Genomic DNA, 13,121 nt, shown 5'->3' with positions numbered 1-13,121 from the left:
CTTCATAGGTTGCACCTTGTTTCTGGGTCTCAATTTTTTGAGATCCAGGTACGTTTGTCTCATGTTTTAAATTTTACACGATTTTAAGAACAGGCATCGAGCTTCCACTGCGCTTGTAACCCATTTGCTACGGAACGAACGGAATCTCAAACATCAGCTAGTCCCGCGCTGACACTTCCGGTTGGCGGAACAAAGAGCCTGAAGTACTGAAGGCCTCACTTCCGTGTGACGAAAGCTGCGCGGAAAAGTCGGACCTTAGGCCGCAGACCCATGACTTGCCAATGTGACTGCTCATGCGCCCTGCACCAGCGAGGTGGGCGGGGCCGCGGAGGGGGCGGAGTCGGCCCTGACTTGTCTCGCGGTTACTGGGCGTGCGGGAGCGCGCGAGGTTCGTGGGCGGTTCTGGGCGGGCCCTCACCTGATATCTTTGGAAGGCTCCGCTGAGTGTCAAGTTTTCGAGGTCGTCTCAGGTGAGGTGGTCGTGCCGGAAGTGGTTGTGCGGCGCGCCTGGGTGTTGAAAGAAATCTACGGGAGGAGCTTTAGTCCTTCAAGGGGGCGCGGCACCAGTAGGAGCTCTTCGCGGCCCCCGCAACAGCCATGGCGAAAGGCAGAGTCGCTGATCGTTCGCCGACCGAGATGTTGCACTCGACACCAGCCGGGGACCGGGCAGTGAGGACCCAGGGTTCCCCCGCGCCTGGCAGCAAAGATCATCTGAAAGGTGAGTGGACCTGCGGGTCGGAGCTGAGGCTGCCCTAAAGATTAGGACCCCGTGGTGCAGGTCGCAGGGAAAGAGGGACCTTTGAGCACCTTAGTAAGCATCTCAGCAAGAGAGTCCTGTACTTGGCGGAGAACCCCGCACGACAGAGGGCTAGACTCCTCCCAGTTAGTATTTTCTCAATAGACTTTAGTCAAAGGAAGCGGTGACCCCGACTTGAGACACCAAATAGACGGGTTCGTTATCCAGGCCACCCAGACAGGTATTTGAGAGACTTGAGCTTTCATTGCATTGTTTTACAGATGAACATACTGAGGACTATGCAGCTCCATGACTCGTGTAGAGCCACAGAGCCACACTAAGGTTGTGATTTAGAGCAAAGACTTGCCCTTCCAGGTGCCACTTTGGAAGTGTCAGATTCTAGCCGGGTCGTTGTTGCAGTTGCGCGTCCCTTTTAATCCCGGTTCTCCGGATACCGAGACAAGTTCCAGGTTACACAGAGAAAACCCTATCTCGAAAAAAAACCCCAACATTTTCAGATCTTGTGTTTCCATTTAACCTGGTTTGTAACTTAAATTTGTTTGATTTGTTTTCAAGCTAAGTAGCCCTGGTTGTACTGGAGGACCTTGTTCTGTAGATTAGACTGGCCTCTAAGGCAAAGAATGGTTTCCTTAAGCCTCCCAAGTACTGGGATCCAAGGCGTGCAGGCGTGCACTACCTCCATGTAATTTTTTTTTTTTTTTTTTTTAATCTTTGTTTTTCGAGACAGGGTTTCTCTGTATAGCCCTTGCTGTCCTGGAACTCACTCTGTAGATCAGGCTGGCCTCGAACTCATAAATCGGCTGCCTCTGCCTCTCAAGTGCTGGGATTAAAGGCGTGCACCACCACTGCCCGGCCTTCGCCTTGTACTTTTTAAAAGTCCTTGTCTGGTTCTGTAGGTCAGGCTGATTTGGAACTCAGAGATCCACCAGCCTTGGTTTTCTCAAGTACTGGGATTAAGGGAGTAGACCACCCGCAGGGATGGATTTGTAATTTTGAAAAAGTATGAGCAGGGCATAGGTAGTGGCACACACCTTTAATCCCAGGCAGAGGCAGGTGGATCTCTGAGTTCAAGGCCAGCCTGGTCTAAAGAGCAAGTTCCAGGACAGCCAGGGCTATACAGAGAAACCCTGTCTCGAAAAACAAACAAAAAAGAAAAACAAACAAACAAAAAAAAACAAAGAAAAAGTATCTGAATTTTAAACCCAGAATAATTATCTGCTTGGTTGGTGTGAGGGTGTAAACAAAACAGTTCACCTAAGCATAGAGTCTGTGGAATGGTGGCCTGCCCCCATTATTCTGGAGGCAGAGGCAGGTGTCTCTCTTTTGAGTCCTAGTTCAGCCTGGTCTACAAGAGTTTCATTCAGGACAGCCAGGTATGTTACAAGGAGAAACCCTGTGTCAAAACAAACCAACCAAACCCCAAAACAATAACAAAAACACCCAAAAAAGTAACTAGGGAATAGGGAGGGACTCATTCATAAACTGTTTTAGTCTAGTACACTAACCTGAAATTTCTTGGCTCTGTATAGTTTTAAGGGGGAAAATATAAGTGCTTTGATTTTGTAATGGCTTAACATTATTCATTGCTTTTCAGCAACTGTAATGATTTCATCCTTTTATGTGCCTTTGAAGCTCAAACATCTGAAGTGATTAGAACAAATAGCCATTAAGTCGTTTGCAGCTCACTCACACTGCTGTCTTCCATTGCTACTAATGGCCAAAATGGTGGTCTTGTAAGAACAATATGTAGTGGAGAGGCAGGTCAGATGGTTAGCTGGAAGGCCTAAGCAAGCACACTGCTATTCTTGGAGAAAACCTGGTTCAGTTCCCAACATGCTCTTGTCTGCTTATCACAATCTGTAACTCCAGTTTCAGGGTACCCAGGACCATCTTTTGGTGACCTGCACTCACCCACCCCCACCCCACACAAATTCTAAAATCTTTCTAAAGAATAATACACAGTGAAAATGTGGTTTTAGCTAATTTTAATGTCTGTTGTACTCTAGTTTGCCTCTTACTTGGTATTTGTATTTGGGTATAGACTGTAGATAAATTGTCATTGGTGAGATGGTTTTAGGTTGTGTCGGTTTGTATGTCTTTTTGTTGTTCCCCCTTATACTTATAATAATAATAATCTCCAAACTTCCAGAGTACCATTATGATGGTTTCTTTTATCAAATGTCTTAAACTACACACACATAAGCCAAAGGATAGAGATGTGCAGATGTGCCCTCTGGAATAAGTAGGGTTTAGACAAGTGAAGGATATGGAGATGTGGAGCTAGCGGAGACAGTAGGCTTGAAGGTTAGTGTAGTTCCTTTATGTGTGTCAGTAAAGAGGTCAGTTTGTCAGCAATGTTGGGTATTAGATTAGGATAGTCTATTTGGCATGGTGTCAGATTATATTAGGCAAAAATGATTTTAAATTTTTTCTTGTAAATTAATGACAATTCTTTTCCCACTTTTGCCTTTTCCTAATGTTAGGGATCATCTTAGGATATGATTTGGTTTACTTAGTATTCTGCTTGTTGTGGCGTCATAAATAAGTAGTAACTAATTAGCAACCAATTTCTAGGATTAGAAAAACAATTTTTGTTAATTGTAGATAGCAACTGTCATCCCCCCTCCAAAGAAAATTAGAGATGAGGTAAATATTAGGTTGAAAAGTACTTGCTGATAGAATCTTCTTACGGATTCTGTAACACTTTAGTGCTTTTTAAGATAGTCTCTATGTGGGCTGGAGAGATGGCTCAGGGGTTAAGAGCGTTGACTGCTCTTCCAGAGGTTCTGAGTTCAATTCCCAGCAACCGCATGGTGGCTCACAACCATCTGTAATGGGATCCTGTGCCCTCTGGAGCTGACCTGAAGATCCTTTTTCCTCAGTTTCTGAGAACTGAGATCCCAAGAGTGGGCCACTATATACCAGACCATGATACTTTTTTGTCTGTATGAGAGAGAGCCTTATTATATAGACTAAGTCTAGAGCTCAATTTGTGGACAAGGTGGTTTCCATCTTTTTTGTTTGTTTGTTTGTTTGTTTGTTTTTTAAAGATTTATTTATTTATTATATGTAAGTACACTGTAGCTGTCTTCAGGCCCTCCAGAAGAGGGCACCAGATCTCATTACAGATGGTTGTGAGCCACCATGTGGTTGCTGGGATTTGAACTCTGGACCTTTGGAAGAGCAGTCGGGTGCTCTTACCCACTGAGCCATCTCACCAGCCCCTTGTTTGTTTTTCAAGACAGGGTTTCTTTGTATAGCCCTGGCTGTCCTTGAACTCACTTTGTATACCAGGCTGGCCTCAGAAATCCGCCTGCCTCTGCCCCCCACCCGCCCACCCCCCCACCCCCCAATGATGGCATTAAAGGCGTGCCCCAGGTTTCCATCTTTTGGCAATAGTTCTGTCTAGGATTGCTGACAGGTCATCATAAGTGGCCTTTGTTTATGTGAGGTTTTGATTTTGTGTTTTTTATTTTCTTTGCCTTTTTTCTTGTTTAGGGTGTGCTTGAGTTATACATGCAGGGAGATACATATAGGGAGATAAGTTTAAAGGTTACCTTTGATTACATTTTTGAGTTATAGGTCAGCCTTGTCTACATGAAACCATCTCAAAAGCCAGAAAACCTAGAGGTACAATATGGCTAATTTTTTTTTTTTTTTTTGAGGTTCTAGCTATCTATGATTCTTACTGTGTTTCACTAACTGAACTTGAACTCAACTCTGGACAAGGCTGGCCTCAGATCTACCTGCTTCTGCCTCCTGAGTGCTAAAGCTGTGTATAGAACTTAGAAAAAAAGGTGCTTCCAAGAGGCAAACATTGAAGATGACAATGAGTGGAAACAATTAAATCTGGTGACATTTTTTTGTTTGTTTTTGTTTTGTATTTTTGAGACAGGGTTTCTCTGTAGCCCTGGCTGTCCTGGAACTCACTCTGTAGACCAGGCTGACCTCCCAAGTGCTGGGTTTAAAGGCTTGCACCACCACGCCTGGCTTAATCTGTTCACATTTAACAAAAAGATAAGACAAGGAAGTTGATTTTTGTAAACAGATATTAGAATAGACAGGGGGAGTTCACTAGTAGGAGTTAATGGGGAAAATGTAGAATTAAAGTCTTGAAAGAACTTATTAATCATTTTGGAGAGTGTTCTGACAGGATTACTGTTTGTCACTGATAGTTCATAGTGAAATAGAGAAAGTATATGGACTTGTAGGTTGATGAAGCATGATTCTTTCTCAAGCAGTACCTTTGACCTGGGAGAAAGGTAGAAAGGCAGACAGCAAGATAAGTACAATATTTATTCTTCAATAATATTAATGAGTATGGTGATAATAGTCAGAAAGACTAATGCTAATGCATTTCAAATGCAGCCATGGTGGCTACAAGAGCTAAAAAGCACACCTGTCTAATGTAGTATACATAGTACAAATTCACATGGAAATTATAAAAAGCCTTGCAATTCAGTGGATTGCATGCTAGCATTTAGGTTTAGTAGAATTATGCAGTAGTGTTACTAGTCATAATCATCAGCACTGTTTACTGTATACTTTTCTTTCAGAAAAGCCTTGTGCAGAAGCTGGATCAGCAAGAACATCCCTCCTTATACTGGTGTCCATTTTTTCATGTGCAGCTTTTGTTATGTTTTTGGTATATAAAAATTTTCCTCAGCTTAGTGAGTAAGTATACCACAAAAGAAACTGAACATGTCTAGATATTTTAGAGATGCTATGAGTTAAAAGCTAAATTTCCTTTAACAACAGAACTATTAGGGTGCTTGTGTACCAGCTCCTATCCATAGAGCAAGTCCATAAGCACTGTTGGTTCAGATTTCCTGGGTGACTTCCTTCTTCCCTTCCTACCCATTGTTTTTTTTTTTTTTTTTTTCGAGACAGGGTTTCTCTGTGTAGCCTTGGCTGTCCTGGAACTCACTTTGTAGACCAGGCTGGCCTCGAACTCAGAAATCCGCCTGCCTCTGCCTCCCAAGTGCTGGGATTAAAGGCGTGCGCCACCACGCCCGGCTGGTTTGCTTTGTTTTTGGCAACAGGGTTTCTTTGTGTCCTGGAGCTCACTCTGTAGACCAGGCTGGCCTCGAACTCAGAAATCCGCCTGCCTCTGCCTCCCAACCATTGTTTTTTACTGTGATTCTCTTATCTCCTTTTTGATTTAAGTTCCTGGTTTCACCAAGAATGACCCTGAATTTGTAGTTCTTCTGTCTTTGAGGTCTGAGATTACAGGTGTGTCCACTCTCCCAGTTTATGTAATGCAGGCAGATACACCTCAGTCCTCTTCCTTTCTTTCTTTAAGAATAGGATGGGACGGGGGCTGGAGAGTTAGCTCAGCAGTTAAGAGCACTTCTGCTCTTCTAATGGTTCAATTCCCAGCTCCTTCATGGTGACTCACAACCATTTGTAATGGATCCAATGCCCTCTTCTGGTGTGTCTGAAGTCAGTGACAATGTATTAATATACATGAAATAAATCTAAAAGGCAGGGTAGAAAAATAGTGGTGGTTTAATTTCACCCCTCCAGGGGCAAAGGTGGAGGTAGGTGTGTCTCTGAGTTGAGACTAACCTGGTCTACAAGAGGAAAGGCCAATATCCAAGGATTGCCTTGACTTTTTTCAGGGAAGGCTTTCATAGAACTAGTTCCCTAGCTAAACTTTTACCAGAGTTTGGCAGCACACACCTTTAATCCAGCATTCCTCTGAATTGAAGCCCTATCTCTCCCCACTGCTAGATATGAGAGAGCTTAGACCATGGCTCAAGAGACCACCCCACCACCACCACCACCACCACCACCCCACTGCCCCTTAGCCCTTCCCACATCCTCCATCCAGTAGTCACCTCTAACTTACAATGCACAGGATACCTGGCAGGCATGATGGCGCATGACTTTGATCCCAGCACTTGGGATGCAGAGACAGGTGGATCTCTGAGTTTGAGGCAACCCTAGTTCCAAGACAACCAGGGCTGTTACATAGAGAAACCCTTTCTTGAAAAAAAGAAAAAAATTTCAGCTGTGTGAGACTGAAACCAGCAAGGTCTATGTAGGGAATTCCAAGCCAGCCAAGCCTACTTGTTGGCTCTGTCTCAAAAGAGGGGAAGAGAAGGAAGGGCAGCCTTCCTGCATCTGACCTAGGATGTGTTTCTGCTGTAAAAAAGTGATGTCAAAAAGTTTCTAATTCTCAGTATAAATGATTATTGACTTTAATTTAGAAAAATTACCCAAAATAATGTTAAATATGTTTTTAATATGTTAATATGGTTAATTTCTTAATGCTTAATTTAAAATTTAAGCCAATATTAAAAGATTATTTAATTTTTGATTTGTATTATTTTGAACTTGTATTATTTTGAATTTGTGTTTGCTTAGACTATTGAGACTAAAAAATGAATTTGTCCTTATTACAAATTAATTGCATAGTTTTGACTTTGATTTTTATCATGGAACTCTTGTTTTTAAAATTTTTACATTATTTTTCTTTAGGGAAGAGAGGGTGAATATGAAGGTTCCGAGAGATATGGATGACGCCAAGGCTCTAGGAAAAGTTCTCTCCAAATATAAGGATACCTTTTATGTACAAGTATTGGTTGCTTATTTTGCTACATATATTTTGTATCCTTTTATCTGAAAAATGTTTTCTAGTTTATTCAAGAAAAGTTTCCAGGGCTGGTGAGATGGCTCAGTGGGTAAGAGCACCCGACTGCTCTTCCAAAGGTCCAGAGTTCAAATCCCAGCAACCACATGGTGGCTCACAACCACCCGAAATGAGGTCTGACGCTCTCTTCTGGTGTGTCTGAAGACAGCTACAGTGTACTTACATATAATAAATAAATAAATCTTTAAAAAAAAAAAAAAAGAAAAGTTTCCAAAGGTCTACTGTTTAGTTAGAAGTGATGACTGTTTTCCTTTCAAAATGTTAATGCAGGGGGCAATGAGATGGCTTCAGGTAATGGCACCTGCTGGCAAACTAAGCATGGTGTCCTGGGTTTGATGCCTAGGATCACATGGTAGAAGGAGAGAACCTGCCTCTAAAAGTTGCCCTCTGGTCTCCACATGTCACTCATGCCCTTACACATACACACCCAAGTAAATTACTTTAATATTTAAAATAAAAAAATGGGGTTTGTTTTGTTTTTCGACACAGGGTCTCACAGTGTAACTTTTGCCAGCCTGGAACTCTAGTTCTTCAGCTCTCAGACATTATAACTCATTTAATGCCAACCAGCACTTCAGAGGCAGAGTTGAGTGGTTCTCTGTGAGTTCAGGGCTAGCCCGTTTCACAGAGGAAAACAGTCACATATAACCCAGGCTGGTCTTAAGCTTGCTATGTAAGCCAGTAAAGACAATGAACCCCTGGTCTTTTGAATCTACCACATAGATGTTATAGGTGCTGGGAATTGAACCCAAGTCCTCTGGAAGAACAGCCAGTACTCTCAAACACTGAGCACTGAGCCATCTCTCCAGCTCATAATTCTTTTCTTGGCTATAATTTTTAAAGTTTTGTATCTTCATTCTAGTGCTAAGTTCATGTCTTACATTTTAAGTATTAAGAAAGTATTACTAAGCTGGAACAATGGGAGAATGATGGGGGAACACAGCATAGTTAATTGGCCAGTCTTCATTAGTACTTAGTGTGTTTTCACCTTAGCACTAGGGGAGGCTGAGGCAGGTGGATATCTGAGTTTGAGTTTAACCTGGTCTACAAAGAAAGTTCCAGGCCAGCCAGGGGGCTACAAAATGAGACTCTGTCTCAAAAAAACAAAAACAAAAAAACCACCAAACAAACAAACAAAAAACCCCAACAACACCAAAAAACAAAAACAAAAACAAAAACAAAAAAAAAACCAAAACGCCCCCAGAGACATCACTGAGAACTTTTTTTTTCTGACTGAGCCATCCATTTTGTCTCTGCCTGTTGCCTGTTGGGGGCTCTCTAGATTTCCTTGTAGCATAATCTTACCAGTGTTGTATTTATTTGCTTGCTGTATTTTGTATCATTTGTTTAGGGGTATCTAGCTTGGAGCTAGAGGCATTCTGGCTGACAACTTAAGTACTTTTTAGACTTTTGATTATGATTTTACTTTATCCTTTACTGTGAGTTAGTATTACTAATCATCCAAACAAAATAGCCAGGATCTCCACAATACACAGCTTGTTTTGGTGCAGCTGTGATACCACAAGTAGAAAAGCCCACCTGACCTCATGAGAAGGGGTTCAGTCCAATACAAAGGAGTAATCCTGCATACAATTATTCTGAGGTTATTAATGCAACTTCTGTATTGTAATTTTCTTCGAATGTCAACTCCATCTTGTGAAAATTCCACTTCATTATGTTTTAATCCTTAACTTATAAGTTAACAGTTTGCAAACATTTGCTATCCCAGGTTCCATATTCCTCAGTATACTCTCCGGGTTCCTTTATCCCTTCCCACTTGCCTTATTCCTTGTTTGTTTGGTAAGTATGTGACATGAGTTTGGAGACGTGAAAACAAGTAGAGCATTGGGGATGGTAATGGCATTCTAGCTCCACCAGGCAGTCTCATGGTGCGTTCATCAGCTTTCAAGATGGTGATGTTAATGTATTTCTGTTAAGTCTCATTAGATGGAGCTCTGAAGAGTTTGGTTTCCTAGAATGAGGCACTATAGACTTACTTGCAGTTTATAGCCTTTCTTTCCTGTTGTATTTTGTAGGTCAGATGAACTTAAGAATGTGGATGGACATAGTGAGTCCTTGGTCTGGAAATAGTGTCTTTATACATAGCTATACCCTAGTGTGGGGACGGCTACTTATTCTTAAGCTAAAGGCAGCAGTAATTACTGGGTATGGTCAAAAGTTTAATCACAAGTGCTAATTTATGTTACCAATGTTTGAGAAAGGACTAGGTAGATGACATGGGTGACATGGATTTTATTCTCTAAGTAAGATGTATCACATGGCTCCCTTGCCTAGCTCTAAGGGATAAGTAAATGCACCCACAGGAGTGGGGTGGGAACGCACGGGCTGCACGTGACTTCTTGTTTGTTTTCCAGTGCTCCGGACTTGGTGCCTCATTCTGCTACATGCTCTCCTACTTAGTTGGAAGACCCGTTGTATACAAATACCTAACAGAGAAGGCAGTGAAATGGTCACAGCAGGTAGCTATAAACTATAGTTTGTTTCTTTGTGGCTCTTTGGTTTAGTCATCATTTAAAAAAATAATGTTATAAGAAATTTTTAAAAACATTTATTTGAGAATTTTATATAGTGTATTTTGATTATATTCATATGTCTTACTTTAGTATTTTGTTACAGGTCTCACTTTGTAGCTCTGGCTGGCCTAGATCTCAGTTTGTAGATCAGGCTAGCCTGGCTTTGCCTCTAGAGTGAAGGTTTGAGCCACCACTCCAACAAGAAGTTTATTTTAAAACATGTGATGGTTAGTTTTAATTGCTGACTAGACATAGAGTACACAGAGTGGAATAACCTGAGATACTCAGTGAGAAGTAGTTAGATCGGGCTGATCTGTGGGCTTTTCTTAGTTGGGTTATTTGAGATGGGAAGACCCATCCTGAAAGTGGTCAGCATCATTTCAGGAACTGGTCCTGAACTGAATGAGCAACCTAAGCACTAGGCATGTATTAATTTATTACTGTCTTCTCTTGACAGTGTGTACAATTCAACCCAAATCTGATTTTTCTCTCCCTAGTTCCTTTTTTTTTTTTTTTTTTTTTTTTTTTGAGACAGGGTTTTTCTGAATAGCCCTGGCTGTCCTGGAACTCACTTTGAGTTTGGCTGGCCTCGAACTCAGAAATCCGCCTGCCTCTGCCTCTGATGCTGGGATTAAAGGCGTGTGCCACCAGGCCCGGCTTTTTTTTTTTTTTTTTTTTTTTTTTTTTTTAAGATTTATTTTATTTATAGAGTATACTGTCACTGTCTTCAGTCATACACACCAGAAGAGGGCATCAGATCTCATTACAGGTGGCTGTGAGCCTCCTGTGGGTGCTGGAATGTGAGAGCAGGTTCCCTGGAAGAGCATCAGGTGTTCTTGACAACCAAGCTGTTGCTCTAGCCCCACTGATTTAAAAATTTTTTCAAATGATTATCCCAGTTGGATTTATTTATTATTATATATAAGTACACTGTAGCTGTCTTCAGATGCACCAGAAGAGAGTGTCAGATCTCATTACAGATGGTTGTGAGCCACAATGTGGTTGCTGGGATTTGAACTCAGGACCTTCGGAAGAGCAGTCAGTGCTCTTAACCACTGAGCCATTTCTCCAGGCCACCCCCCCCCCAGTTGGATTTTTTTAAAAGGTTTATGTATATGAGTATACTGTCTCTGTCTTGACACACCTGAAGAGGGCATTGGATTCCATTACAGATGGTTGTGAGCCACCATGTGGTTGCTCGGAATTGAACTCAGGACCTCTGGAAGAGCAGTCACTGTTCTTAAATGTTGAGTCATTTCTCCAGCCTCTTGATTTTACTTTTTTGAGACAGGGTGTCATGTAGCCTATGCTGACCTTGAATTTAAGCTCCTCCTGTCTCCAACTCCAATTTTTTTTTTTTTTTTAATTTTGGTTAAATCAGTTGACAGAATAGTCACTGTTAGTATGAAGACATCCCAAAATTAGTCACTTCATGTCTTGTATGTAGCAATGTCTGAATGAAGAACTTTCACCTTACTGCTACTAGGCATTTCAGTAGGAAAAACTGTTAAACAAGAACAGCAATGATTCATATACTGTACACAGAAAAATGCTACTATAATCTTTAGTTTTATTAGACCCTTTATTGTGTCAAATGCTGAAGAAAAACATAAACATGATTTTGCTGCAAGGTTTGTAGTCCTTAGCTCTGTTCATTTTCAGGCTACTAATAGGACAAAATATTAGGGCAGTGGGTGTTTGTGGCAATGCCTATTCATCTAATGGCAGAGAGGAACCCAGCCGGATCCTGGGTGGGACCAAAATACAACTCTTAAGAACATCCTTCAGTGGCCATCTTCTAACTGAGCCCCACCTCCTATTTTCCATCACCTTTACTAGCTCCAGCAAGTAGAGATCTAGGCTTCAACATATGTTTTAGTTGATGGAAGGCATTTTACTTTTAATTAATTAATTTTGGTTTTTTTCGAGGCAGGTTTTCTCTGTATAGCCCTGGTTGTCCTGGAACTCACTCTGTAGACCAGGCTGGCCTCTAACTGAGGAATCTGCCTGCCTCTGCCTCCCGAGTGCTGGGATTAAAGGCGTGCGCCACCACTGCCCAGCACCTTTTTTCTTTTCTCTTTTTTTTTTTTTTTTTTAAGATTTATTTATTATTATACTTTAAGTACACTGTAGCTGTTCTCAGGTGCACTAGAAAAGGGTGTCAGATCTCATTACAGGTGGTTGTGAGCCACCATGTGGTTGCTGCTGGGATTTGAACTTAGGACCTTCAGAAGAGCAGTCAGTGCTCTTACCCACTGAGCCATCTCACCAGCCCCCTCGTTTTACTTTTAAACCATAATGGGGAGAGTTCTAATTTTATAAAGACCAGAAGAAATAATTACATCTCAGGAAATACAGAGACCATGCCTCCTTGCTTTAGATTCCTCTTGAGTTTGTGATCAGTTAGTTGTAAAACGTCTGAGATCTCTGGCTTTTAGTTTAGACTTTCAATCACTGCCCTTTCTGTTATCTGTGTAGCATTAGATTTACATAGTTTGTCTTTGGAATGGCTGTTTTGTAAAAGTGGTTTTGCTAGTTATGCAGAAATAGAAGTAATCAGTATTTAGCCTCGCCATCTCCCCAGCCCCTAATCTTCCGTCTTATGTGGTAAGCAAAAGCTATACCATTGAGCTACATCCCCAGAACATCCACATTGTTTCCCATTGGGTAAATTGTGATGTGTCTGGCAAGAATTTAAGGTATTTTATATTAAACAACTTATTTTGAAGATTGGCCTTAACTAATACTGGCTTTTTTCCTTATAATAGGTAGAGCGTCACAGAGAACATCTCATTAACTACATTATATTTTTGAGGATCACACCGTTTCTTCCTAATTGGTTTATTAATATTACATCTCCTGTGATAAATGTACCATTGAAAGTGTTTTTTATTGGCACTTTTCTAGGTAAGACCTCTTACTCATGTTGTGTGCATGTCCAAATGTCCAGCTGGCCTAGATTGCCTGCTGTTTGCAAAATCACCAGTACCATATATAACTCTTGGGCACAAAGCCTGGCCTAGATACATAGCTTGTTCAGTGTGTTGTAATATGTTACCTCTCTAAAGAATGAGCACTCTGTTTTTTTTTTTTTTTTTTTTTTTTGGTTTTTCGAGACAGGGTTTCTCTGTATAGCCTTGGCTGTCCTGGAACTCACTTTGTAGACCAGGCTGGC

The 13,121-nt window shown here is 41.5% G+C and overlaps 1 protein-coding gene across 1 annotated transcript in view; it reads left to right on the top strand.

Moving 5' to 3' along the window:
• The first annotated feature begins 381 nt into the window (after nt 1–381).
• Tmem41b (transmembrane protein 41B) overlaps nt 382–13,121 on the top strand; it is a 15,869-nt gene continuing 3,129 nt past the window's right edge. Inside the window, exons 1-6 of the mRNA XM_021168296.2 lie at nt 382–718; nt 5,314–5,431; nt 7,241–7,369; nt 9,119–9,212; nt 9,788–9,892; nt 12,715–12,853. Coding sequence (XP_021023955.1) covers nt 598–718; nt 5,314–5,431; nt 7,241–7,369; nt 9,119–9,212; nt 9,788–9,892; nt 12,715–12,853 — 706 coding nt within the window. The 5' untranslated portion in view covers nt 382–597. The remainder of the gene's footprint in view (nt 719–5,313; nt 5,432–7,240; nt 7,370–9,118; nt 9,213–9,787; nt 9,893–12,714; nt 12,854–13,121) is intronic.

Source organism: Mus caroli, chromosome 7 (genome assembly GCF_900094665.2).
Source record: "Mus caroli chromosome 7, CAROLI_EIJ_v1.1, whole genome shotgun sequence".
NCBI lineage: Eukaryota > Metazoa > Chordata > Mammalia > Rodentia > Muridae > Mus > Mus caroli.
The sequence above is the reverse complement of the archived record's forward strand: the minus strand, read 5'-3'. Positions and strand labels throughout refer to the sequence as shown.